Raw genomic sequence first — 25,793 nt, 5'->3', positions numbered from 1 at the left:
ACCCAAGATGATTATTAATCATGATACAGTAAAACACCAAAATGCATATATCAATTGACAATCTCAGAGAATAAATAATCCAGGCTCATTGGTGGTTTGGGTATGGTTTAACTTGAAACCCAAGATGATTATTAATCATGATACAGTAAAACACCAAAATGCATATATCAATTGACAATCTCAGGGAATACATAATCCAAGCAAAGATGATCAATCTATCTGTTAAAATCAAATTCCAGGATCAAATGCAGTTAACATAGAATAGAATATATGCCAAAGCCAACATTAATATAATAACACCTCTTTCTTTTCTGCATTGGTACTGAGAAATCTCATAGAATAGAATATATGCCAAAGCCAACATTAAAATAAGAAACCTCTTTCCTTCTGCATTGATACTGAGAAATCTCAGTCATCAATGTATGAAAATTTCTTATTCGACTCTAGATCTTGCGCTTACGTTATGCTTGCCCAATATCTGAATAGTGATTGTAAAAGGCAATGCTGTGCACGTTGGTTCTGTAAATCAAGGGTGAAAACATACATGGGAACTCCAAACAATACACTTCCACCAGAAACTGAAAATAAAACCTTTTTTACTATTGATACAGGGTTGACTAGTTTATTTTTGTTGTGGTGAAAGCCTTTGTTTATAGCTCAGTCCTCTTAGCATCGCTAATAATCACAGCAGAACACTTGCTATCCTCAAATGTAGGTAATGGTTAGCATCTCTCACAATAATCTTGAAGACAAAGTTTGATTTTGGAGGTGCAACTACTATACATGTGAACGATCTTGAATCTTGATAACTCGACTACATGATCAAGGGAAGGAGTTTAAAAGCCCAGATCAATTGTCTTCTCATTGTAATGCCAAAACACTTTTCATTTAACACAAACCTTGTGTGAGAAACTTACCCCCACCAATTTCGTCTGCAAGACAAATTCTCCAAGTTTGAATAGATTTTTTGCATTTGTCTGGGTCACTTGTCTCCCATAAGGAAAGCATGCACCTGTTTATTGATCTCAATCCAACTACATCCAGGTGCCTTTTGTATGCCCCTGTCCTTCATCATTTTTCGTACTTTTTCAATGTCATCCCATCTGCCAGCCATAGCATAAATGTTTGAGAGAAGCACATAAGGTGCAGTGTTTTCAGGGTCAAAATCAAGAATGTATTCTGCTATGCGTTCTCCTAATTCTGTATTATTATGTACTCTACAGGCACTAAGCAAACAACTCCACAACGAGGCATCAGGTTTTATTGGCATTTTGTTGATAAAGGTATGTGCTTCATCCAGACATCCAGCCCGGCCAAGAAGGTCAACCATGCATCTATAGTGCTCCATTGCAGGTGTAATGTGATAATCTTCAATCATGCTTCTGAAGTATTGAAAGCCCTCATCCACTAAACCTGCATGGCTACACGCAGACAAAATATTAACAAAGGTAATATGGTTTGGGTTTATGCCAGAAAGTTTCATTTGTTCAAAGAGCTTAATGGCTTCCTTACCACAACCATGCATGGCATATACTGCAATTATTGTTGTCCAGGAGACAACATTCTGTTGATGCATCTTGCCAAATAAATGATGTGCCTTTTTTATATTTCCACATTTTCCGTACATATCTATCAGGGCATTCATCACCGTGACATCAGACTCAAATCCACTTCTAATTATATTTTCATGGATTTCCATGCCCTGTTCTAAAGCTGCCAAGTTGGCACATGCTGGAAGAACACTAGCAAAGGTCTTTGGGTATAGTCTTACATCTGCCAATTGCATTTGTTGGAAAAGTCTTAGGGCTTCTTCGCCATGCCCATTTTGTGAAAATCCTGCAATTATTGCATTCCATGAGGCCACTGTTCTTTCAGGCATTTCCTTAAAGTGTTTCAGGGCCTCGTCAACACACCCACTCTGTGCAAAACCTGAAATTATTGCTGTCCAGGAGAATATATTCTTTTGGGGCATCATTTCAAAGAGATTCATTGCCTCATCTATAAACCCATTCTGTACAAAACCTGCAATCATTGCATTCCATGCGATCGCATCTCTTCGAGGCATTTCATTGAAGAGGTTAAGGGCTTCATCAACAAGTCCATTCTGTGCATATCCTGCAATCATTGTCGTCCACGCAACAGCGTCTCTCTGGGGCATTTTGTTAAAGAGTTTCAGAGCCTCCTCAGTAAACCCACTCTGTGCATATCCTGCGATCATTGATGTCCAAGCCACAACGTCTGGTTGATACATTTTGTCAAATAATTCCCGCGCTTTATGTAAACTCCCACAATTTGCATACATGTTTACAAGGGCACTTACAACAAAGGCATCAGATTGTAATCCACTTTTTATTATTTTATCATGGATCTCCACACCGTGCTCCAGATTTATCAGGTTTGCACATACTGGGAGAATACTTGTGAAGGTCTTCCAGTCGGGTTTTACACCTGCCAATTGCATTTCTTGAAAACACTTCAGGGCTTCATCACCATACCCATTCTGTGCAAAACCTGCAATCATTGCATTCCATGAGGCCACAGTTTTTTGAGGCATTTCCTTGAAGAGCTTCAGAGCATCATCAACAAACCCATTGTGCGCAAGTCCTGCAAGCATAGCATTCCATGAGACGGCGGTCCTTTGAGGCATTTCCTTGAAGAATTTCAGGGCCTCGCCAACGAGCCCATTTTGCGAGAATCCCGCAATCATAGCTGTCCAGGAAAATGCATCTCTTTGAGGCATCTGTTGAAAAAGATTCAGCGCCTCATCGAGATGCCCATTCCGTGCATATCCTGCAACCATGGTATTCCATGACACAATGTCTCGTTGAAAAATTCTGTCAAACAATTCGCGTGCATTCTTCATTCTCCCACATTTTGCATACATGTCCAAAAGGGCATTGGCCACAACGAGATGAGACTCAAATCCCCTTATTATAATTTCTCTGTGGATCTTCATACCTTGTTCCAGAGATGCCGAGTGGGCACATGCTGGGAGAACGCCCGAAAACGTGAAGTGATTGGGCTGTAAACCCGTTCTTTGCATTTGGTTTAACAGTGAGAATGCCTCCTCACCAGTTCCATGTCTTGCATAGGCAGCAATCATGACAGTCCATGAGCAAATATCTCGTTTTGGCATTTGGTCGAAAACTCTGCGAGCGTCCACCATACTCCCGCACTTGGCATATGTGTTGAGGAGTGTGTTGTGCAGAAGTATGTCTGCCATACATCCAGTCTGATTGATGTGGGCGTGAATTAATTTGGCCTCTGCCAAGGCTTTCTTCTGAATGCAGCCCTGCAAGACAGAAACATAAATCCTACAAGACTCCTCCAACCGACCTTGTTTCGGGAGTTGAATCAGATGATCGCGAGGGTTCGTATCGGTGACGGCTTGTGTTTGAGCAATAGCAGTCGAAGGCATTCTGTGTTGAAAGAAAAACTCTGGCTCAGCAAGCGTTGCCACTACTATCTTCTCCTTATTCTTAAATCGCTGTAGCATTTATGTTTGCAAGCAAGGACAAATCTGATACACGATCCTATAAAACTACTTCGCTTACACTTCATTCTTCATGTGAATACAGGAACATCGAATGTTTGAATTGTTTAACATGTTTACATCACAAGACATTCAGATTACCAGATTGCAGATGTCGTCATGGCATTATAGGAATGCTATTTTTTCCAATGCATTAGAGGGAAACGCTAAACATTTCTATTTTATACATAAATATAGGGATGGTAAACTAATCTTAATATATTAAAATTTAAAAGATTATATTAATATTGAAACTATAAAGTAATAAAAATTAAATCCATGTGTACTGATACTAATTTTAGTTTTTTCAAATAACAAAAATTTGTAAACAGTCGTAGCTTTTAATCTAGCCGTCCTCTATTCCACTACCACAACATATAGATAAAGGTGGTTCACCATATACCAGTTTAGATTTATTTAACTCTCAATCTATCGTGCGTTAAGAGGGACCAAATTTTTGGAGGTGCAAATTTTCTTTTTGGAGTGTAGAATTTGAGGAAAAGTTTGCAACTCGAGGAATTTGATCCCTCTCAACGCATCACAAATCTGGAGTTAGATGGATCTACGCTGATTCTTGAGGGCGATAGACACGTTTTTAGATTATCATTATTATGTATATATTTGAGATAAACTTCATACTTCGAAATTTACATTAGGTTTTATTTGTTTGACATGGCTATATCATTCTCTTCTTTAATTATGTTTTTGTTGCTTGCCTTCACTGGTTTCTACCTTTGCGCTTGCATGCTTTGAGTGGTTTGTGTGTTTATGTGTTTGGAATTGGATGGTAATGTTTGTGAATGTTATAATTGTTGTGTTATATTCCTATGTGTATGTAATTCTCTATTAGTAATTAGTTGGTGATAAAGAAGGGAGACAATATTGTAGAGGATTGACACTGCACATATATTTCATTTAGTTTGAGGTATCACAACTTTTGATAATTAATAATTCTTAATAGTGTCCCTCCAGGGATTACTAAATATATTTTGAAGAGTAGTTTTAATAAGTTATTGCATCAAGATTACCCTTGAAATCATTTGTTTCATTGCTAATGTTTGAAATAATTTATTTCCTTCAAAATATTTTGATGATTTTTTTTTTTTTTTTTTATCTATAGTTTGTTTTGCAAAATTCAAGAAATAATGTAATTTTGATTTATTTTAATTTGTGGTCAGATTTACAAAATCTTTAAATTATTTGTTAGTTTTTTCATCTTTTCATATAAATTATATGAAAAGGATAGTTGATATTGTAAACCATTCAATTCTTTAACTCAAACTATTGTAGTAAACATCATTCCTTGTCTTTTTTGGTCTCCAATGTTAATAGGTTGAATTACTCTAACACAAAAATCAATGCAAATTGTCAACTATTTTTTTACTTACACTGAAATCAATGCACATTGTTAATCCAATCACTTTAAGTTAATGTACCATCATACATTGAGTTACATCAAATAAGAAATCATCATCTACATTGAAATCAATGCATCTAATGCACACAATCAAATAAGATTAGAAAACATCTACATTGAAATCAATGAATCTAATGCAAACAATCAAATAAGATTAGAAATCAACATCTACACTAAAATCAATGCATCTAGTGCAAGCAATCAAATAAGATTAGAAATCAACATCTACACTGAAATCAATGCATCTAGTGCAAGCAATCAAATACAATTAGAAATCAACATCTACACTAAAATCAATGCATCTAGTGCAAGCAGTCAAATAGGATTAGAAATCACCATCTACACTGAAATCAATGCATCTAGTGCAAGCAATAAAATAGGATTAGAAATCACAATCTACACTGAAATCAATGCATCTAGTGCAAGCAATCAAATAGAATTAGAAATCACCATCTACACCAAAATCAATGCATATAGTGCAAGCAATCAAATAGAATTAGAAATCAACATCTACACTAAAATCAATGTATTTAGTGCAAGCAATCAAATAGAATTAGAAAACATCTACACTGAAATCAATGCATCTAGTGCAAGCAATCAAATAGGATTAGAAATCAACATCTACACTGAAATCAATGCATCTAGTGCAAGCAATCAAATATCATTAGAAATCAACATCTACACTGAAATTAATGCATCTAGTGCAAGCAATCAAATAGGATTAGAAATCACCATCTACCATGAATTCAATGCATTTAGTGCAAGAAATCTTCTTCCCTCTCTCCCCCCTCCATCTATATCTATATCTCCCTCCATCTCTCCTTCTTTGTCTCTCTATCTCACCCCCAAACATACACACTCTCTCTCCATCTCTTCCTTTTCACTCCCCCTCTCTCTCTCTTGCTCCACTTTTCTCTTTGTATGTCTTTTTTCTTCCCTCCCTCTCTCCCCTTCCAAATCCATCTCTTTGTCCTCCCTCTCTCCTCCTCTCTGTCCCTCCCTCTCTCCTCCTCCCTCTCTCCTTCTCTCTCTCCCCCTCTCCCCCCCTCCATATTTGTGTCTCCCTCTCTCACTCCTCTCCTTGTCTCTCTCTTCATTCCTCCTCTCCCATGTCCTTCAGTTTATCTCCTTCAATGCAAGCAATCAAATAGGATTAGAAATCACCATCTACACTTAAATCAATTCTTCTTCGCTCTCTCCCCCATCCATCTATATCTATATTTCCCTCCATCTCTCCTTATTTGTCTCTCTAACTCACCCCCTCCCCAAACACACATGCTTTCTCCCTCCATATCTATCTATCTCTCCCTCTCTCTATCTCTCTCTTCTTCCCTTTCTTCACCTTCCATCTATATATCTATCTCTCTTTGTCTCTCTTTTGTCTCTCTATATCACCCCCAAAACGTACACACTCTTTCTCCATATTTACATATCTCTCCCTCCCTCTTCCTCTCCCTCTCTCTCTTTCTTCCCCTTCTCTCCCTCTCTGTCCCCTTCTATCTCTCTTCCCTCTTGCTCTCCTCTCTTCCTCTCTCTCCATCTCCCTTATCACTCCCTCTCTCTTTCTCCACCTTTCTCTCTCTGTCTTTCTTCTTACCTCCCTCTTTCTCTCTGTTCCTCTCTCCTTCTCTCTCACATCCAAGCTCTCTTCCTTCCTCTCTCTCCCTTTCTCTCTTGCCTCCCTCTGTCTCTCCCCCTTATCTCTCTGTCTTTCTCTCTCTCTCTCTCTCTCTCTCTCTCTCTCTCTCACTCTCCAACTCTGTCACTATCTCTCCTTCTCTCCCCCTCTTCTCTCTATCTCTCTATCTCACCCCCAAACATATACACACTCTTCATCTCTCCCTTTTCACTCTCTCTCTCTCTCTCTCTCTCTCTCTCTCTCTCTCTCTCTCTCTCCACTTTTCTCTCTCTATGTGATTCTTCTTCCCTCCCTCTCTTTCCTTCCAACTCCATTTCTCTATCCCTCCCTCTCTCCTCCTGTCTCTCAAGTCCTCTCTCATCCTTCCTCTCCCTTTCTCTCCCTTCCTCTCACTCCCTCTATCACTCTATCTTTTTTCTTCCCTCCCATATATATCTAGAGTTAATATGTATCATGATATATTAATATATATTATAATATAACAAATTTAATATTGTATTAATCCTAAGTTATTAAATTTATAATATTAATATTAATATTACATTTAATGATATTTTTTACATAGCATGACAATAAAATTTTCAAATATTACAACTTTGACGTAGAAATATGTGTCTTTAGAGATTTTAATATATCCATAGGATATGGTTTTCCTTGATTCATTTTACAAATATTTAATTAAAAGATATATTAAAATATTTTGGAGCAAGATTTTGGATTCTTTGTGTTGAGATAACCTTTTTACCTGATTTGGAATTTTAATGTGGTAAAAAAATTTGTTGAAGGTAAATTTATGATCCATTCAAATTCGAAGTATATGATAAAATAATATTAAACGCATAAGATAATTGTCTTACAAACATATATAATAATTTTATCATATATGTTAAATTTGAATAACTATATAAAACATTTAAATTATTATTTTTATTTTTATTTTTTAAAATTTCTATTTTGGCCGACATGAGCAAAATTTCAACTTTGATGATGGACGAACATGGTTACACATCACACTGGGTTGTAGAATGCGCCTGGCTGAAAGAAAAAGGACAAGCCATATCATGTTTTGGGAAAACCTATGAGCAAGATGGGACAGGGAAATAAATGGAGGAGAGTGGGTTGTGCTAGAAAGATGTGCTCACAATTTCCAATGACCAAACGTAATGATGGAGAAGGGAGAAATCCCTGGGATGGAGAAGGGAGAAATCTCTGGCATGAAGAAGAAATAGGAATCTTTCCCAGCGCAGAAGGGAGGAGGACAAAAATCGCTTGGATAATATACACGAAAGAAAAAAGAAAGGAAAAACTTTCCTGAGATAACGCAAAGCTTCTAGGAGCATGTGAAGCTTGGGAGGCATTGGGGTGCTTACTCACTTGATTGTTGAGAAAAGATAGGAGATTCTTGGGGCTACAAATGGTGATGAAGGTGTGAAAAATCCCCTTTGAGTACCCTTCCTCAAGCTCTGAAATCTGGCTTAGTGGGTGACAATTACAAGAAAGGTTGGTTGCAACTCATCTAAGGTTGGGTGGAGAGTTAGAGTCTCAATCTCAGTTGCCAAGTTCCTTCATTATCAAATAAGTGATCATATAACTTTATATACATACATACATACATACATACATGCATACATACATATATATATATATATGATAACCTCGCTTACTAAATTTTTTATATGCCTTTATGAATGCATGGCTTGATTCCTGCATGATTTTGGGAAAATTGAGTCGGTCTATGTGACTTAAGAGAAATAGTTGCCTTCTTGATCTCTATATGTGTTCTAGGCTTACAACATAGTAGGTTTGTTGGGAGCATGGGGAGGTTGTGCCTCTGCACCTGAGTTAATCATGTGTGCTTAAACTATATAATACCAATAGTCCTATTTTGTGTGCTTATTGAGAGGAATATGCCTTCTATTCATTACATTGCACTTATGGGTGGCTGAGTGTCTATGTTCAATTTAGTAGCTAGATGCTTGTACTTATTTCTATGCATGGAGTTGGTCTACTTGTTTGAAGGCAACATATGTGCTCTTTTTGTCTCTAAGAACCTGAAATTAATCTATTTAGCTTAATATAAATTCTAGTCAAGGGTGTGTATGTATTTGAATACGTGAATCAATCATGGCTTGAGTTTGGAGCAATGTTTGAGTTGCCTGAGTGTCAGGATGTAGAGGGATATCTTTAATAAATATTGTTCTGTTATAAGAATAGCCATTAGGCCTTGGTTTAAAAATTGTAAAGTCCCGAAGGGCTAGCTTGGTTTGTAAGATTATATATCTATGTATTGTCGGGTTAGGCCAAGTCCATTTTAAACTTAGAAGGGATAACACTCCCATTTTCATATATATAGTGTATATGTATGTAAGTTTGAGCCGAGCCAAGACAATGTAAGCTCAATAGAGGCAATGGTATGCAATGTTGAGGCCTTGTAAACTTGGAAGGGCCAACGATCATACATGAAACTTGTGTGTGTCGTCTATTATATTCCTTAAGAACTGCGTAGGACTCAAGCTAGGTTAGCTCAAGAAGGATAGCATAAAAGGGCCATGTGAAACCTTGCATGATTTTGGGAAAATTTAGTGGGTTTGTGAGACTTAAGAGAAATAGTCGCATTCTTGATCTCTATATGTCTTCTAGGCTTACAACTTAGTATGTTTGTTGGGTGCATGGGGTGGTTGTACCTTTACACCTATGTTAATTATGTGCGCTTAAACTATATAATACCAATAGTCCTATGTTGTGTGTGCTTATTGTGAGGAATATGCCTTCTAAGTGTCTATGTTGGATTTATTAGCTAGATGCTTGTACTTATTTATATGCATGGAGTTGGTTTGCTTGTTTGAATGCAACCTATGTGCTCTTTTTGTCTCTAAGAACTTGAAATTAATCTATTTATCTAAGTATAAATTCTAGTCAAGGGCATGTATGTATTTGAATATGTGAATCAGTCATGGCTTGAGTTTGGAGCAATGTCTGAGTTTCTTGAGTGTCAAGATGCAGAGGGATCTCTTTAATAACTATTGTTATGTTATAAGAATGGCCATTAGGCCTTGGTTTATAAATTGTAAAGTCTTGAAGGGATAGCTTGGTTTGTAAGACTATATATCTATGTATTGTTGGGTTAGGCCAAGTCCATTTTAAACTCAGAAGGGATAACGCTCCCATTGTCATATATATAGTGAATATGTATGTAAGTCTGAGTTGACCCGAGATAATGTAAGCTTAAGAGAGGCAATGATATGCAATGTCGAGGCCTTATAAACTCGAAAGGTCCAATGATCACATGTGAAATTTATGCATGTCATCTATTATATTCCTTAATAATTGTGTAGGACTGAAGCTAGGCGAGCTTAGGAAGGATACCATAAAAGAGCCATGTGAAACCTAATATTTGTGTGTGTGTGTGTGAAGGTTAGAACCTTAGCGCCTTGAAGGAAAAATATTGAGCTTTGTTTAGACCATCTAAACCTCGTGAACAAGTGTTATGACCGAGTGCCAGAGGGAAGGTGATATGAGTCGTTAATCACAAACTACTGCAACCATCATTGGATGACACTGAGACTTTGACCTCGAACATTTCTAGTGGAAAACCATTTGGGACTCCTGGGATTTAATTTCCAAGGTGGTGTGGCATTTTGGGGCCAATGTGTAGGGAAAATACCTGACTTGATATGGGTCATTGGTGCTATAAACAATTTCTCATCACGAGATGGACCCCAAAGGTTTGGTAACCTATTGATCCAAGTGGATTTTGGTGGCCACCCACCTATCCCACTTGGACCCCACAATTATCTCTTTTAGTTTTCCAAATTCCTTAATTGTAGCAAAATTTACTATTTTGGTAGTTTTTCAGGTCCTGAACTTCCGGAGCCGTTTTGAGGTCCTAAATGACGTTTTTTTGGGGAAATTGGGAGCAAAACTAGTCATAAACCCATGTTTCTCATTCATAAGTTTTAGTCCTTGGATAGATATTTCTAAGGAGGTATTGTGCGCGTCAAACGGAGATCGTATGCCAAAAATACAACCTCGAGAAGTTGATGTACCAATTTACCCAAACAGGGCCCATAGTTTGAAATTTCATCTCCTAGGGTTAGGTTTTTGGATGTTTAGGTTTTTCATTGTTCTCGACAATAAATAGGCCTTCGAGCATCATTATAACACAATCCAGAGGCATGTAGCCGCCACATCTCTTCTCAGAGATAAGCTACCATCACCCGAGCTAGTTGCTTTTCATTTCTGTTTGTAAGCATATTTCAGTATTTTACATTAATGAAATGAAGTATTATTTCTGCTGCATCTCTGTATTTATGGTTATATTTGTAATTTGTTGTGTTCTTGTTTAAATTTGGATCAGTGGTATTAGAGGGGTCTTCTCTTTCTCTATTTTTCTTTGCATGTCCCTAGCGAAGTCAGGATATAAGGAGTTAGGGCTTGAACTGGTCGAACCTTTGCAAGACCAGCCTCGCAAATCCCAACGGCCTCCCATGGTGGATGAAAAGAAAGATGAGGGGGCAAGAGATCCTATCAAAATCTTGCTCGAAGAATCCCTTGAGCGACAAAGGAAAGTGATGATGGATAACTTTTCCCAGATCCTTCAGCGGCTACCTAGGGGCAACGCAGCTCCTTCCAGCAGCTACTTGGGAAACGCCACACCTTTTAAGGTACAAGTTAGCTTTGAAATCTCCCTATTTGAGAGTCAGATAGATGCAGATATCGTAGATAAATGGTTAAATCTGCTAGAAGGGTATTTTTCTATTCATGATTTTTCCAGTCGGGAAAAGATTACTTTCACTCTTCTAAAAGAAGCCCCCCACGTCAAGGACCGGTGGGAAACCTACTGTGAGCAGAAGGATGAAAGTATGAATTCACAGTTTTCAACCGCTCCCACTTGGAATTCATTCTGGGACACCATCAAGGAGTAGTACTGCCTTGTCAAGAGCTATGAGGAAATATACATAAAGTGGACCACGCTGTGGCAGGGAAGGGACCAAGCTGTGTCGGAGTTTACCAATGTTTTTCATACCCTGCGCATGAAGTTGGGCATCAAGGATTCTAAGAAACATTTGGTAATCAAGTACCATGGCTGCCTACATAGATACATCCAGGATGAGATGGAGTTCCTGGACATCTCCTCGCTCGGCACGACATACCGGTACGATGTCAAGATCGAGCAGAAGTTTAAACAGAAGAAGCGATACTTTGGATCTGCGAATCCGAAGAACAAAGGACAAAGCAAGGCGGGGTGACCCAAGAAAACCCGTCGAAGCTGCAAGAAAATAAAAACACCACGAAGTCAAAGAAGGACATAGGAAAGTGGTGTGAGTTCCACAAGAGCCCCACTCTCAACACAAGTGAGTGCCGAACCAAGCAGTCATTGGTGGCTGAGTTGAAGGCTTCAGAATCATATGCATGTTCTGACCCTGAGTCAGAACCTGACAAGAGGAATGACAAAGGGAAGCAGATCATTGATGCGGAGCCCAGCGCCATTGTTGTCATCGCTACGATCCAGAATAATCAACCTGAAGATCCAGAGGAGCGGGATCATCTTTTCCACTCACATATATGGATGAAGGGTTCGCTGCTGCATTTCATTGTTAATAGTGGGAGCCAAAAGAACCTCATTTCAGTGGAGGTCGTGAAGCGACTGGGACTACCAACCATACCACACCCACAACCATACAACATCGGGTGGCTTCACCAAGGACAAGATCTTCGAGTCCGCCAGCAATGTCGCCTTCCCTACAGCATCAAGCCCTTCACATATGAGGTATTGTGTGATGTTGCACCTCTTGATGTTTGTGATGTATTATTAGGCCAACCATATTTGTGGAAGCGACATGTTGTGTATGAGTCAAGGCCTTGCATTGTTATTATTTATTTGTGTAATACATTATATAGGATACTGGAGGTAGCCCCACCTACCGCCACTTCTTTGATCTCTGCTAAGAAAGGTAGTAAGATCATCCCTCAGACTAGGAAATTCATTTTCTGTCTGGTTCTCTCTCAAACTAAGGGGAATATCATAGCCACATCCATGGCCCCCGGGAAGGCTTCCTCCACGCAGCAGAAGTAGGTGGATACGGTCACGAAAGAATACAGGGACATCTTCTCCTCACCCATAGGGGTATCGTTGCACTGTCAAGTCAAGCACTCATTTGATCTGACTCCCGGAGCACCTCTACCCAACAGGCCAATATATCGCCGCTCCATTATGGAAAATGCCAAGTACAATCAGAGACATGATCAAACTTGGGTGCCACACAAGTTTGAAGTGGGCGAAAAAGTTTGGTTGCATCTGCAGAAAGAACGCCTTACAAGAGCCCATCGGAAGCTCAGACCACTCCAATATGGGCATTACACCATTACCAAGGTTGTGGGAAACAGTTCTTTGGAGCACAAAATTCCTCCATTCCTTGGCTTGCACCGAGTGTTCAATTTGGACCATCCTCAACCATGCTTCCCACCATTACTAGACACATCAGATATTGCAGAACAGCTCACGAGGGACCAAGTTCAGTAGAAGTTTCTCCATCTCATGGAGGCACTCAACGCAATGGGGGACGAATGATCTAGGTGGATGTTGGTGGCCACCCACCTATCCCACTTGGACCCCCACAACTATCTCTTTCAGTTTTTTAGTTTCCTTAATTGTAGCACAATTTACTATTTTTGGTAGTTTTTCAGGTCTTGAACTTCCGGAGCTGTTTTGAGGCCCTAAACGACATTTTTTGGGAAAACCAAGAGTAGCCCAAATTTCTCACTCAAAAGTTGTAGTCCTCGGATAGATCTTTCTAGCAAGGTATTGTGTGCATCAAACGGGGATCGTATGCCAAAGTTATGACCCCGGGAAGTTGATGTACCTGTTAGCCTTGTTGGCAAACGGCCCAAAAATGGATCCAAATAGGCTTTTTAACCCTCCCGAAGTCTTCAAAATTTACCTAAGGATCATTAAAAAATCCCAACAGTCGCATGCCAAGAGCCCTTGGAAGGGCAGAAAAGCACTATCGGGAGGATAAAGCACTCAATAAATAGTGAAAAACCATTATCGCAGTCATAGACAGTGCAATGCACAGTAGCCATTAGATCTGGCCGATCAACGGCCCAAATCTAAGCGGAAAATCGCAAATCGGCAAGCGGAGAGGACGAAATAAGGATGGGCGCAAGACACCCTCGATTAGCGATCTCCGATGATCGGATCGGTGGTTGCAATCGGCATAGGCAGACAGTGGCAATCGGCGCAGACTATATGGAAATGGCGATGGTGATCAACAATTCAACATGGATCGTCGATCAAGCGCACAAATCAATGACCCACGTCGCATCACGATATCGCCATCAGGGATTACAAAGGAGCACGCTAACCATGGGCCTGGGGCATGAGCAACACATGATTGCGATTGATCACATCGATCTATCGCATCGGCTACACATGGGAGCTGGCATATATACATATTGCGGTCCGATGAACCGGACCTAACGTCATTATAAGTATTATTTCATAATATTTCAGGTCCGCGGGAAAGCCTTTTTCAATGCATTTTTTGTGTATTTCGTATTTTTACGAAATACAAAGGGAGCCTTGGGCAGCAACGATGTGATAGGTCCTGGACCCGAAAGGGTTCGGGAATGAAATATATAATATTTCAGGTCCGCCAAGGCCGATTTTTCATAGTTTTCAGTGTTTTTTCACATTCCAAGAATACGAAGGGAAGCAAGGGAACAAGCCGTGTGCGACTTGCAATAACGACCCTAAGGGAAGACCCAATAGGTGAATAGGCCATATCTGAGGACTTTTGAAGTCCGAAATAAATTGAGATGGGCGGGATTTGCATAGTTGTAGTGTTTTTCTGTGTTTAACAGAAAAACAGTCACTCTAAACATTTAAAGGGAAAACAAAGGCCCGAAGACCCATTCCACCACATAGTAGAGTCCGGGAGATAGATTGTCGGGAAACAGAGACCGGAAAGGGAATAACAATGGGCACAACAAGTGAAACTCATCCAAAACAAACAGAACGATCATGGAGCAGACAACGCAACACAACCAAATAAACAGAATGATCATGGGGCATCTCTGGCACGAAAGAGCTCCCTGTTAGGGCAGCAAACTAATAGAATGCGGTTACTCTTCTGTCAGAAGAAGAAACCTCCGAGCCCAGGCTTGCCTAGTCAGGGCATCAGGTTGTTGAAAAGATAGGGAGGAGGATAAATTAAGACACTCCGAGCCTTTGAGAGATCAAGAGAATTGTAAAGAGCTATAAATATTTGAAAGTAAGTTGTAATAAGGGCTCAAACTTTGGAGACTATGGAGACTCTACTCCTCTAGCTTCTCATCTTCACTTCAGCAATATAAGCTTCTTTTGTTGTTACATGTTCAATTCCCATTTTCTCTGTTGTTCTATGCTTGCACTTGAATAGGTTATTCATGTTTTCTGTTGTGTCTAATGCCAGATAACTATCATCTTATCTCTGCATTGATAAATTAGATTTGCAAGTTCCATTTACTTCCTATAGCTAGCCATTCATATGTGTTTATGTATGCATCTGCTGGTACAGTCAATATTCTCCATCTATCCATTGAATCTATAAACTATTGAGCATTAGTGGTCTAAAGCCTTGTATTGTTGAGGGTGTTCATGCATGTCTTGAGTGAGAATAGAGCTGAAATGGTTATTTGACTTGATCCAAACCATCATCCATTCCAATAGTTCAGAGAACAATATTGAAGATTATATGTTACCAGGCATCTCCGAGCAACAACCTAGGAGAGCTTCCTGGAGTGATAGCAGTACCAATTTACCCAAACGGGGCCCATAGTTTGGCGCTTCATCTCCTAGGGTTAGGTTTTTGGATGTTTAGTGTTTTCCATTGTTCTCAACAATAAATAGGCCTTCAAACCTCATTGTAGCATAGTTCATAGGCATGTAGCCGACACATCTCTTCTCAAAGACAAGCTACCATTGCTCGAGCTAGTTTATTTCCATTTATGTTTGTAAGCATATTTCAGTATTTTACATTAATGAAATGAAGTATTATTTCTGTTGCATCTCTATATTTATGGCTATATCTGTAATTTTTTGCGTTCATGTTTAAATCTAGATCAGTGGTGTAATAGCGGTCTTCTCTTTCTTTGTTTTTTTTTGCATGTCCCCAAAGAGGTTGGGATATAAGGAGTTAGGGCTTGAACTGGTCGAACCTTTGCAAGACCAGCCTTCCAAATCCCGACAGCCTCCCATGGTGGATGAAAAGAAAGATGAGGGGGCAGGAGATCCTATCAAAATCTTGCTTGAAGAAGCCCTCGAGTGAGAAAGGAACGTGATGATGCATAACTTTTCCCAGATCCTTCAACAGCTACCCAAGGGCGATGCAGCTACTTCCAGCAGCTACTCTGGAAATGCCACACCCTTTAAAGTACAAGTTAACATAGAAATCCCCCTATTTGAGGGTAAGATAGATGCAGATGCCGTAGGTAAATGGTTAAATCTACTAGAAGAGTATTTTTCTGTTCATGATTTTTCCAGCTGGGAAAACATTACTTTCGCTCTTCTCAAAGCATCCCCCCACGTTAAGGACTGGTGGGAAACCTACTGTGAGTAGAAGGATGAAAGTATGAACTCATTGTTTTCAGCCGCTCCCTATTGGAATTCATTCTAGGATGCCATCAAGGAGCAGTACTACCCTGTTGGGCGCTATGAGGACAAATACATAAAGTGGACCACGTTGCGGCAGGGAAGGGACCAAGATGTGCCAGAACTTACCAATGTTTTTCATACCCTGTGCATGAAGTTGGGCATCAAGGATTCTGAGAAACATTTAGTACTCAAGTACTACGACTGCCTACATAGATACATCCAGGACGAGATGGAGTTCCTGGAAATCTCCTCACTCGACATGGCATACTAATACACTATCAAGATCGAGCAGAAGTTTAAACTGAAGAAGCGAGACTTTAGATCTGTGAATCTAAAGAACAAAGGACAAAGCCAAGGCGAGGTGACCCAAGACAACCCGTTGAAGCTGCAAGAAAAGAACAACACCACAAAGTCAAAGAAGGACACAGGAAAGTGGTGTGAGTTCCACAAGAACCCCACTCACAACACAAGTGAGTGTCAAGCCAAGCAGTCGTTGGTGGCTGAGTTGAAGGCTTCAGAATCAGATGCATGTTTTGACCCTAAGTTAGAACCTGACAAGAGGAATGACAAAGGGAAGCAGATCATTGATGCAGAGCCCAGCACCACTGTTGCCACCACTACGATCTAGAAGAATGAGCCCAAAGATCCAGAGGAGGGGGAGCGTCTTTTCCACTCACGGATGTGAGTGAAGGGTTGGCCGCTGCAATTCATTGTTAATAGTGGGAGCCAAAAGAACTTCATTTCAGCAGAGGTCATGAAGCGGCTAGGACTACCAACCATACCACACCCACAACCATACAACATCGGGTGGCTTCACCAAGGATGAGATCTTCGAGTCCGCTAGTAGTGTCACCTTCCCTACAGCATCAAGCCCTTCACAGATGAGGTATTGTGTGATGTTGCACCTCTTGATGTTTGTGATGTATTATTAGGCCAACCATATTTGTGGAAGTGACATGTTGTGTATGAGTCAAGACCTCACACTGTTATTATTTCATTGTGTAATACATTATATAGGATACCGGAGGTAGCCCCACTTACTGCCACTTCTTTGATCTCTGTGAAGAAAGGTAGAAAGATCATCTCCCAGACTAGGAAATTCATTTTCTGTCTAGTTCACTCTCAAAGTAAAGGGAAGATCATAGCCACATCCATGTCCCCTAGGAAGGGTTCCTCCACACAGCAGAAGTAGGTGGATACAGTCATGAAAGAATATAGGGACATCTTCTCCTCACCCATAGGGGTACCATTGCACTATCAGGTCAAGCATTCATTCGATCTAACTCCCAGAGCACCTCTACCCAACAAGCTGATATATCACCGCTCCATTCTAGAAAATTCCAAGTACAATCAACGACATGATCAACATCGGGTGCCACAAAAGTTTCAAGTGGGTGACAAAGTCTGGTTGCATTTGCAGAAAGAATGCCTTACAAGAGCCCATCGGAAGCTCAGACCACTCCAATATGGTCCTTACACCATTACCAAGGTTGTGGGAAACAATGCTTTGGAGCATAGAATTCCTCCATTCCTTGGCTTGCACCGAGTGTTCAATGTGGACCGCACTCGACCATGCTTCCCACCATTACTTGACATATCAGAGATTGCAGAACAACTCAACAGGGACCAAGTTCAACAAAAGTTTCCCCATCTCATGGAGGCACTCAATGCAATGGGGACCATTGCTTCCTAAAGGGGAAGGAATGATCTAGGTGGATGTTGGTGGTCACCCACCGATCCCACTTGGACCCCAGCAACTGTCTCTTTCAGCTTTTTAGTTTCCTTAATTATAGCACAATTTACTATTTTTGTCAATCTTTCGGTCCTGAAATTCCGAAGATGTTCTGAGGTCCTAAACAACGTTTTTTTTGGAAAATTGGGAGCAACATGGGTTCACTCAAATGTTGTATTCCTTAGATAGATGTTTCTAGCGAGGTCTTGTGCACGTCAAATGGAGATCGTATGCCAAAGTTACGACCCCTGGAAGTTGATGTACCTATTTACCCAAACGGGGCCCATAGTTTAGCGTTTCATCTCTTATGGCTAGGATTTAGGATGTTTAGTGTTTTCCATTATTCTCAAAAATAAATAGGCCTTTGAGCCTCATTGTAACACAGTTCAGAGGCATGTAACTGTTAGAAAATTATATATTACGGAGCAATGTAACACATAAAATATTTATGTAGTTACACCGATGCTTTTGGAAGAAAGGAAAAGGATGGAGCGCGCAGGCGATTTTTCTCCAGCCCTAGGGTTTCAAGTTAAGATAGCTGTCGCCGCTTGCTGGTTTGCGCCGCACTGGAGGTGCGGCCATGGTTCTAAGCGAAAGGAGGTTTATGGGGATCTACCCTGTGATGGAGTCGGAGTTTGCTTGGGCTGCAAAACTGTCCCGCCAGACAGTGACGCGTTGTTCTGCAATGGCGGCGTTAGCTCCTGGCACATGCAGTGCCTGAACCCTCCTTCGATGGTTTCCCCTACCGGAGATTGGTTCCGTCCCGACTGTCCTCTCCCATTTCAGGACAACCATTCTCAATCTGTCGCTGTTAACAAGTTTTCCAGCGTGCCTGATGGGGATTTGATAAGCCAGATCAGGGCGATCCAGGCGAATTTGAATCTTAGCAAGGATGAGAAGGCAAGGAAGAGGCACGAGCTCCTTGCCAGAGGACACTCTAAGCAGCATGGAAGCGGCGGCGAGGTCAAAGGCTCCAATCGGGAGGCCACACCGAAAAAGGAGCTGAAGATGTTCGACGAAAGCTTGAACTGCGCTTTTAGCATGCTGCTACCCAAGCGACCTGTTACGATAAGCCAAGATCCTGAAGGTCTGCTCCCCCGGATGGGAAATAGCTACGGAAGCTCAGGAAGCCCTGGCATTGCCTCATTTCAGATCCAGATCAAGCTTATATCTGGCAAAACCCTGCTACAATGGGTGAGAGCGTCGGATCTAGTGCAAGACCTCAAGCAGGCTCTGGAAATCAAGTTGGGGATTCCCTCTGCAGCACATCGACTTCTCCACGAAGGTAAACAACTCGAGGATCTCTACCCCCTGTCTTTTTACAGCATTCAGAGAAATTCCTCCATTGCTCTCACCCTTCGTCTAAGAGGGGGTGCTGCAGGACAGTCATCCTCAGCTAAGGCGTTTTCTTACAAGGATGTTGTCCATGCTAAGATGCCTAAGAGAACAGCTCCACCTGCTCAAGCTCCCAAGCCTTTCCTGGTGGATAAACTGGAGGAAACCCCCTCCATAGAAATAAAGCATCCATCGCTGGATGAGCAAACCCAGCATTTTGCGGAACATGGCATTATCTGCAGGTTTAATGGGCTATGGCCACGCACAGCAGACCTCTACCAATGGATCCAATCTAACTGGACCAACAACTGCAAGGTTCTGCTATGCTCAAAGGGATTTTTCATCGTAGTGTTTGCCTTCGATGAGGACTATCAAAAAGCCTTAACTGGTGGCCCATGGTTCTGGGGTGCAGCTGGCTTATTCCTCACTCCTTGGTTCCCAGAGTTCGATCCCTCTACAGCAGTTATCACCAAACTTCCCATCTGGGTCAGACTTCCAAACCTCCCAGCGAATCTATGGCATTTTGCGGTATTCCAAGGGATTGGCAACTCTCTAGGCCGCCTTTTAGACACAGACGTCTCTAGAGGGGAAAAGGGCTTATACACTTTTGCCAGGATCTGTGCAGAAATAGACATAAGCAAAGGTCTCCCGGACCAGATCAATCTCAAAATTGGAGATTTCCATTGGACTCAGACTTTGGATTACGAGAACACAGCCTTCCGCTGCCGCAACTGCCATCTTACAGGCCACCTTCAGAGCTCTTGTCCCACGATGCCAGCCCAAAAGAAGAAAGCCAATACTAAGCAGAAATCCAAAAGCTGGAAGCCTCATGATCCTCCTCCCATGGACGATTTTGACTTCAGCTCCGATGAAGAGGAAGAGAACAAGGAAGGTGAGGCAGCAGCGTCGGAACCGGATCCGTCCTCGGCAGGTCCTGTGGTTTCGTCCGTCATACCAGCCTCTCAGAAAAGGAACCATGAATCCTCCTCCTCGGACTCAGACAAGGAGACCTCTCCGTCGGCTCATCTCAGTTTGCAAATCACGCCATCTCAGCAAAATCCTCCTGAGTGGGTCAAAGTTGGCAAAAAGAAAGGGAAAAAATGCAGAATAGTGGATTCCGCACATGTTGGGTAGAATCCTCTGTTGTCCTACTCCTCTGTTCCTCTTGTTTCTTCTTGTTCAGCATTGTTCTCTACTCTTTCTCTCTTAGGAGCCGAGGTGGACAACCAATCCTTTCCGGCTGCCTTTGTTCTTGCTTCTCTTGTTTGTAACCTCGCATTGTACCATACGTTTTCTTAATAGAATTAGTTTTTACTGAAAAAAAAAAACACATAAAATATTGCAAAAATATAAACACAGAAACAAACAAAACAAGAGAGACACAGATATACGTGGTTCACCCAGTTTGGGCTACGTCCACCCCGAACAGCCAGTCCTTCCTTTCTATTATCCAGCAAAACGAAGAGACACAACCTACAACAGATCCGTTGTAATATCCTTTGTTTACTCTCACATTCTCACCTCTCTGTTTCTCGCTCAGAGAATACACATCTATTACACAGCCTCAAATACAATACCCTCATACAAAGAGAGGGGTTGCCTTCTAGGGAAAAAAACCCTAAACTAAACATAAGTTCTACCGTCAGATCATCCGCCTAATGAACGGCCCAGATTGACTAGAAATTACTATACTTTTACAAGGCAATTTTACAGTTGTTTTTAACTTCGGGGGCGCTACCCCCGAAACCCCCGCCGGGGGGGGGGGGGCTCCAAAAGGTCGCAGCCGCCCCCCCCGGACCCCCCCTGCAGCGAATATTTTACGGGCGGCGTTGCCGCCCCCATTTCGAACTGGGGTCCAATGTGGCGATACCTTTGAATATAGAAGATAATCAGGCTCCACACCCAACAATAGCTGCCACATCTCTTCTCAGAGATAAGCTACCATCGCCCAAGCTAGTCTATTTCCATTTCTATTTGGAAGCATATTGTAGTATTTTACATTAATGAAATGAAGTATTGTTTTTGTTAAATCTCTGTATTTATGGTTATATCTATAATTTGTTGTGTTCCTATTTAAATCTGGATCAGTGGTATCAGAGTGGTTTGCTCTTTCTCTGTTTTTCTTTGCATGTCCCCAACGAGGTCAAGATATAAGGTGTTAGGGCTTGAACTAGTTGAACCTTTGCAATACCAGCCTCACAAATCCCGACGGCCTCCCATGACGAATGAAAAGAAAGATGAGGGGGCAGGAGATCCTATCAAAATCTTGCTCGAAGAAGCCCTTGATCGATAAAGGAACGCGATTATGGATAACTTTGCCCAGATCCTTCAACGACTACCTAAGGGCGACGCAGCTACTTCCAGCAGCTACTCTAGAAATGCCACACCCTTTAATGTACAAGTTAAATTTGAAATCCCGGTATTCGAGGGTCAAATAAATGTAGATGTCATAGATAAATGGTTAAATCTACTAGAAGGATATTTTTTTGTTCATGATTTTTCCAGCCAGGAAAAGATTACTTTCACTCTTCTCAAAGCGGCCCCCCACATCAAGGACTAGTGCGAAACCTACTGCGAGCAAAAGGATGAAAGTACGAACTCACTGTTTTCATCTGCTCCCACTTGGAATTCATTCCAGGACGCCATTAAGGAGTAGTACTACCCTATCGGGAGCTATGTGGACAAATACATAAAGTGGACCACACTGCGACAGGGAAGGGACCAAGATGTGCCGGAGTTTACCAATGTTTTTCATACCCTATGCATGAAGTTGGGCATCAATAATTCCAAGAAACATTTGGTACTCAAGTACCGCGGCTGCCTACATAGATAAATCCAGGACGAGATGGTGTTCCTAGACATCTCCTCACTCAGCACGACATACCGATACGCTGTCAAGATCAAGCAGAAGTTTAAACAGAAGAAGCAAGACTTTGGATCTGTGAATCCAAAGAACAAAGGACAAAGCCAACGCGAGGTGACCCAAGACAACCCGTCGAAGCCGCAAGACAAGAACAACACGACGAAGTCAAAGAAGGACATAGGAAAGTGGTGTGAGTTCCATAGGAGCCCCACTCACAACACAAATGCATGTCGAATCAAGCAGTCGTTGGTGGCCAAGTTGAAGGCTTCAGAATAAGATGCATGTTTCGACCCTAAGTTAGAACTCGACAAGCGGAATGACAAAGGGAAGCAGATCATTGATGCGAAGCCCAACGCCATTGTTGCCATCGCTACGATCTAGAAAAATGAGCCTGAAGATCTAGAGGAGGGGGAGCATATTTTCCACTCACAGATGTGGGTGAAGGGTTCGCTGCTGCAATTCATTGTTGACAGTGGGAGCCAAAAGAAACTCATTTCAGCAGAGGTCGTGAAGTGGCTGGGACTACCGACCATACCACACCTGCAACTGTACAACATCGGGTGGCTTCACCAACGAAAAGATCTCCAAGTTCTCCAACAGTGTCGCCTTCCATACAGCATCAAGCCCTTCATAGATGAGGTATTGTGTGATGTTGAACCTCTTGATGTTTGTGATGTATTATTAAGCCAACCATATTTGTGGAAGCGTCATACTGTGTATGATTCAATGCCTCACACTGTTATTATTTCTTTGTGTAATACATTATACAGGATACCAGAGGTAGCCCCACCTACTGCCACTTCTTTGATCTCTACTAAGAAAGGCAATAAGATCATCTCCCAGACTAGGAAATTCATTTTCTGTCTGGTTCGCTCTCAAAGTAAGGGGAAGATCATAGTCACATCTATGGCCCCCGGGAAGGGTTCCTCCATGCAGCAGAAGCAGGTGGATACAATCATGAAATAATACAGGGACATCTTCTCCTCACCTACAGGGGTACCATTGCACTATCAGGTAAAGCATTTGTTCGATATGACTCCCGAAGCACCTCTACCCAACCGGCTGATATATCGCCGCTCCATTCTGGAAAATGCCAAGTACAGTTAGCAACATAATCAACATCGGGTGCCACACAAGTTTCAAGTGGGCCACAAAGGCTAGTTGCATCTGCAGAAAAAATGCCTTACAAGATCCCATCGGAAGCTCAAACCACTCCAATATGGTCCTTACACCATTACCTAGGTTGTGTGAAACAATGCTTTGGAGCACAACATTCCTACATTCATTGGCTTGCACCGAGTGTTCAAAGTGGACCACCCTCGACCATGCTTCCCACAATTACTGGACACCTCAGAGATTGCAAAACAGGTCACCAGGGACCAAGTCAGTAGAAGTTTCCCCATCTCATGGAGGCACTCAATGCAATGGGTACCAATAATTCCTAAGGGGGGAGGAATGATCTAGGTGGATGTTGGTGGCCACCCACCTATCCCACTTGGACCCCCACAATGTCTCCTTCAGTTTTTCAGTTTCCTTAATTGTAGCACAATTTACTATTTCGGGCAGTTTTTCATGTCCTGAACATCCAGAGCCATTTTGAGGCCCTAAACGATGTTTGTTGGGAAAACAAGGAGCAACATGGTTCACTCAAAAGTTGTAGTCCTCGGATAGATATTTCTATCGAGGTATTGTGTGCATCAAACTGAGATCGTATGCCAAACTTACGACCTCGAGAAGTTGATGTACCAATTTACCCAAACGGGGCCCATAGTTTGGCATTTCATCTCCTAGGGTTAGGTTTTTGGATGTTTAGGGTTTTCCATTGTTCTCAACAATAAATAGGCTTTCGAGCCTCATTGTAATACATTTTAGAGGCATATAGATGCCACATCTCTTCTTAGAGATAAGCTACCATCACCTAAGCTAGTTTGTTTCCATTTCTATTTGTAAGTATATTTCAGTATTTTACATTAACTAAATGAAGTATTATTTTTGTTTCATCTTTGTATTTATGGTTATATCTGTAATTTGTTGCGTTCCTGTTTAAATCCAGTTCAGTGGTATCAGAGCGGTCTACTCTTTCTCTGTTTTTCTTTGCATGTCCCCAACAAGGTCGGGATATAAGCAGTTAGAGCTTGAACTGGTCGAACCTTTGCAAGACCAGCCTCGCAAATCCCGATGGCCTCCCATGGCGGATGAAAAGAAAGACGAGGGGGTAGGAGATCCTATCAATATCTTGATCAAAGAAGCCCTTGAGCAACAAAGGAATGCAATGATGGATAACTTTGCCTAGTTCCTTCAGCGGCTACCTAGGGGCGATGCAACTACTTCCAGCAGCTACTATGGAAATGCCACACCCTTTAAAGTACAAGTTAACTTGGAAATCCCCCTATTCGAGGGTTAGATAGATGCAGATGTCGTAGATAAATGGTTAAATCTGCTAGAAGGGCATTTTTTTGTCCATGATTTTTCCATTTGGGAAAATATTATTTTCGCTCGTCTCAAAGCAACCCCCCACGTCAAGGACTGGTGGGAAACCTACTGCAAGCAGAAGGATTAAAATATGAACTCACTGTTTTTAGCCGCTCACACTTGGAATCCATTCCAAGATGCCATCAAGGAGTAGTACTACCCTGTCAGGAGCTATGAGGACAAATACATAAAGTGGACCACACTGCGACAGGGAAGGGACCAAGATGTGTCAGAGTTTACCAATATTTTTCATACCCTGCGCACAAAGTTGGGAATCAAGGATTCTAAGAAACATTTGGTACTCAAGTACCACAGCTGTCTACATAGATACATCCAGGAAGAGATGGAGTTCCTAGACATCTCATCACTCAGCACGACATACCGATATGCTGTCAAGATCGAGTAGAATTTTAAACAAAAGAAGCGAGATTTTGGATCTACGAATCCGAAGAACAAAGGAAAAAGATAAGGCAAGGTGACCTAAGACAACCCGTCGAAGCCGCAAGAAAAGAAAAACACCACGAAGTCAAAGAAGGACATAGGAAAGTGGTGTGAGTTCCACAAGAGCCCCAATTAGAATCAGATGCATGCTCTGACCCTAAGTCAGAACTCGACAAGAGGAATGACAAAATGAAGCCGATCATTGATGCGAATCTCAGTACCACTGTTGCCACCGCTACGATCCAGAAGAATGAGCCTGAAGATCCAGAGGAGGGGGAGCGTCTTTTCCACTCACAGATGTGGGTCTAGGGTTCGCCGCTTCAATTCATTGTTGACAGTGGGAGCCAAAAGAACCTCATTTCAGCAGAGGTCGTGAAGCGGCTAGGACTACAGACCATACCGCATTTGCAACCATACAACATCAGGTGGCTTCAAGAAGGACGAGATCTCCGAGTCCTCTAGCAGTGCCGCCTTCCTTATATCATCAAGCCCTTCACAGATGAGGTATTGTCTGATGTTGCACCTCTTGATGTTTGTGATGTATTATTAGGCCAACCATATTTGTGGAAGTGACATGCTATGTATGAGTCAAGGCATCGCATTGTTATTATTTATTTGTGTAATACATTATACAGGATACCGGAGGTAGCCCCACCTACCACCACTTCTTTGATCTTTGTTAAGAAAGGCAGTAAGATCATCTCCCAAACTAGGAAATTTATTTTATG

At 41.6% G+C, this 25,793-nt stretch overlaps 1 protein-coding gene across 2 annotated transcripts; it reads right to left on the bottom strand.

The window, feature by feature from the left end:
- Positions 1-301: 301 nt before the first annotated feature.
- LOC149259250 (pentatricopeptide repeat-containing protein At2g13600-like) lies at positions 302-3,673 on the bottom strand. Of its 2 annotated transcripts, XM_089417892.1 has the most exons (2): positions 1,513-3,673; positions 1,355-1,421 (listed from the first exon to the last, which is right to left on the bottom strand). In XM_089417892.1, the coding sequence occupies exons 1-2, from the start codon at positions 3,494-3,496 to the stop codon at positions 1,408-1,410; spliced, it is 1,998 nt and encodes a 665-aa protein (XP_089274018.1). In that variant the 5' UTR covers positions 3,497-3,673; the 3' UTR covers positions 1,355-1,407. The 2 variants fall into 2 exon arrangements, with proteins under 2 accessions (XP_089274010.1, XP_089274018.1); XM_089417884.1 differs by having other exon boundaries at positions 302-3,673.
- Between the last annotated feature and the right edge of the window lie 22,120 nt (positions 3,674-25,793).

Source organism: Pinus tabuliformis, chromosome 6, assembly GCF_031772625.1.
Source record: "Pinus tabuliformis cultivar Carrire ecotype Pingquan chromosome 6, CPIR1, whole genome shotgun sequence".
Lineage (NCBI taxonomy): Eukaryota > Viridiplantae > Streptophyta > Pinopsida > Pinales > Pinaceae > Pinus > Pinus tabuliformis.
Note: the sequence above shows the minus strand (reverse complement) of the source record. Positions and strands in the feature narration are given on the sequence as shown.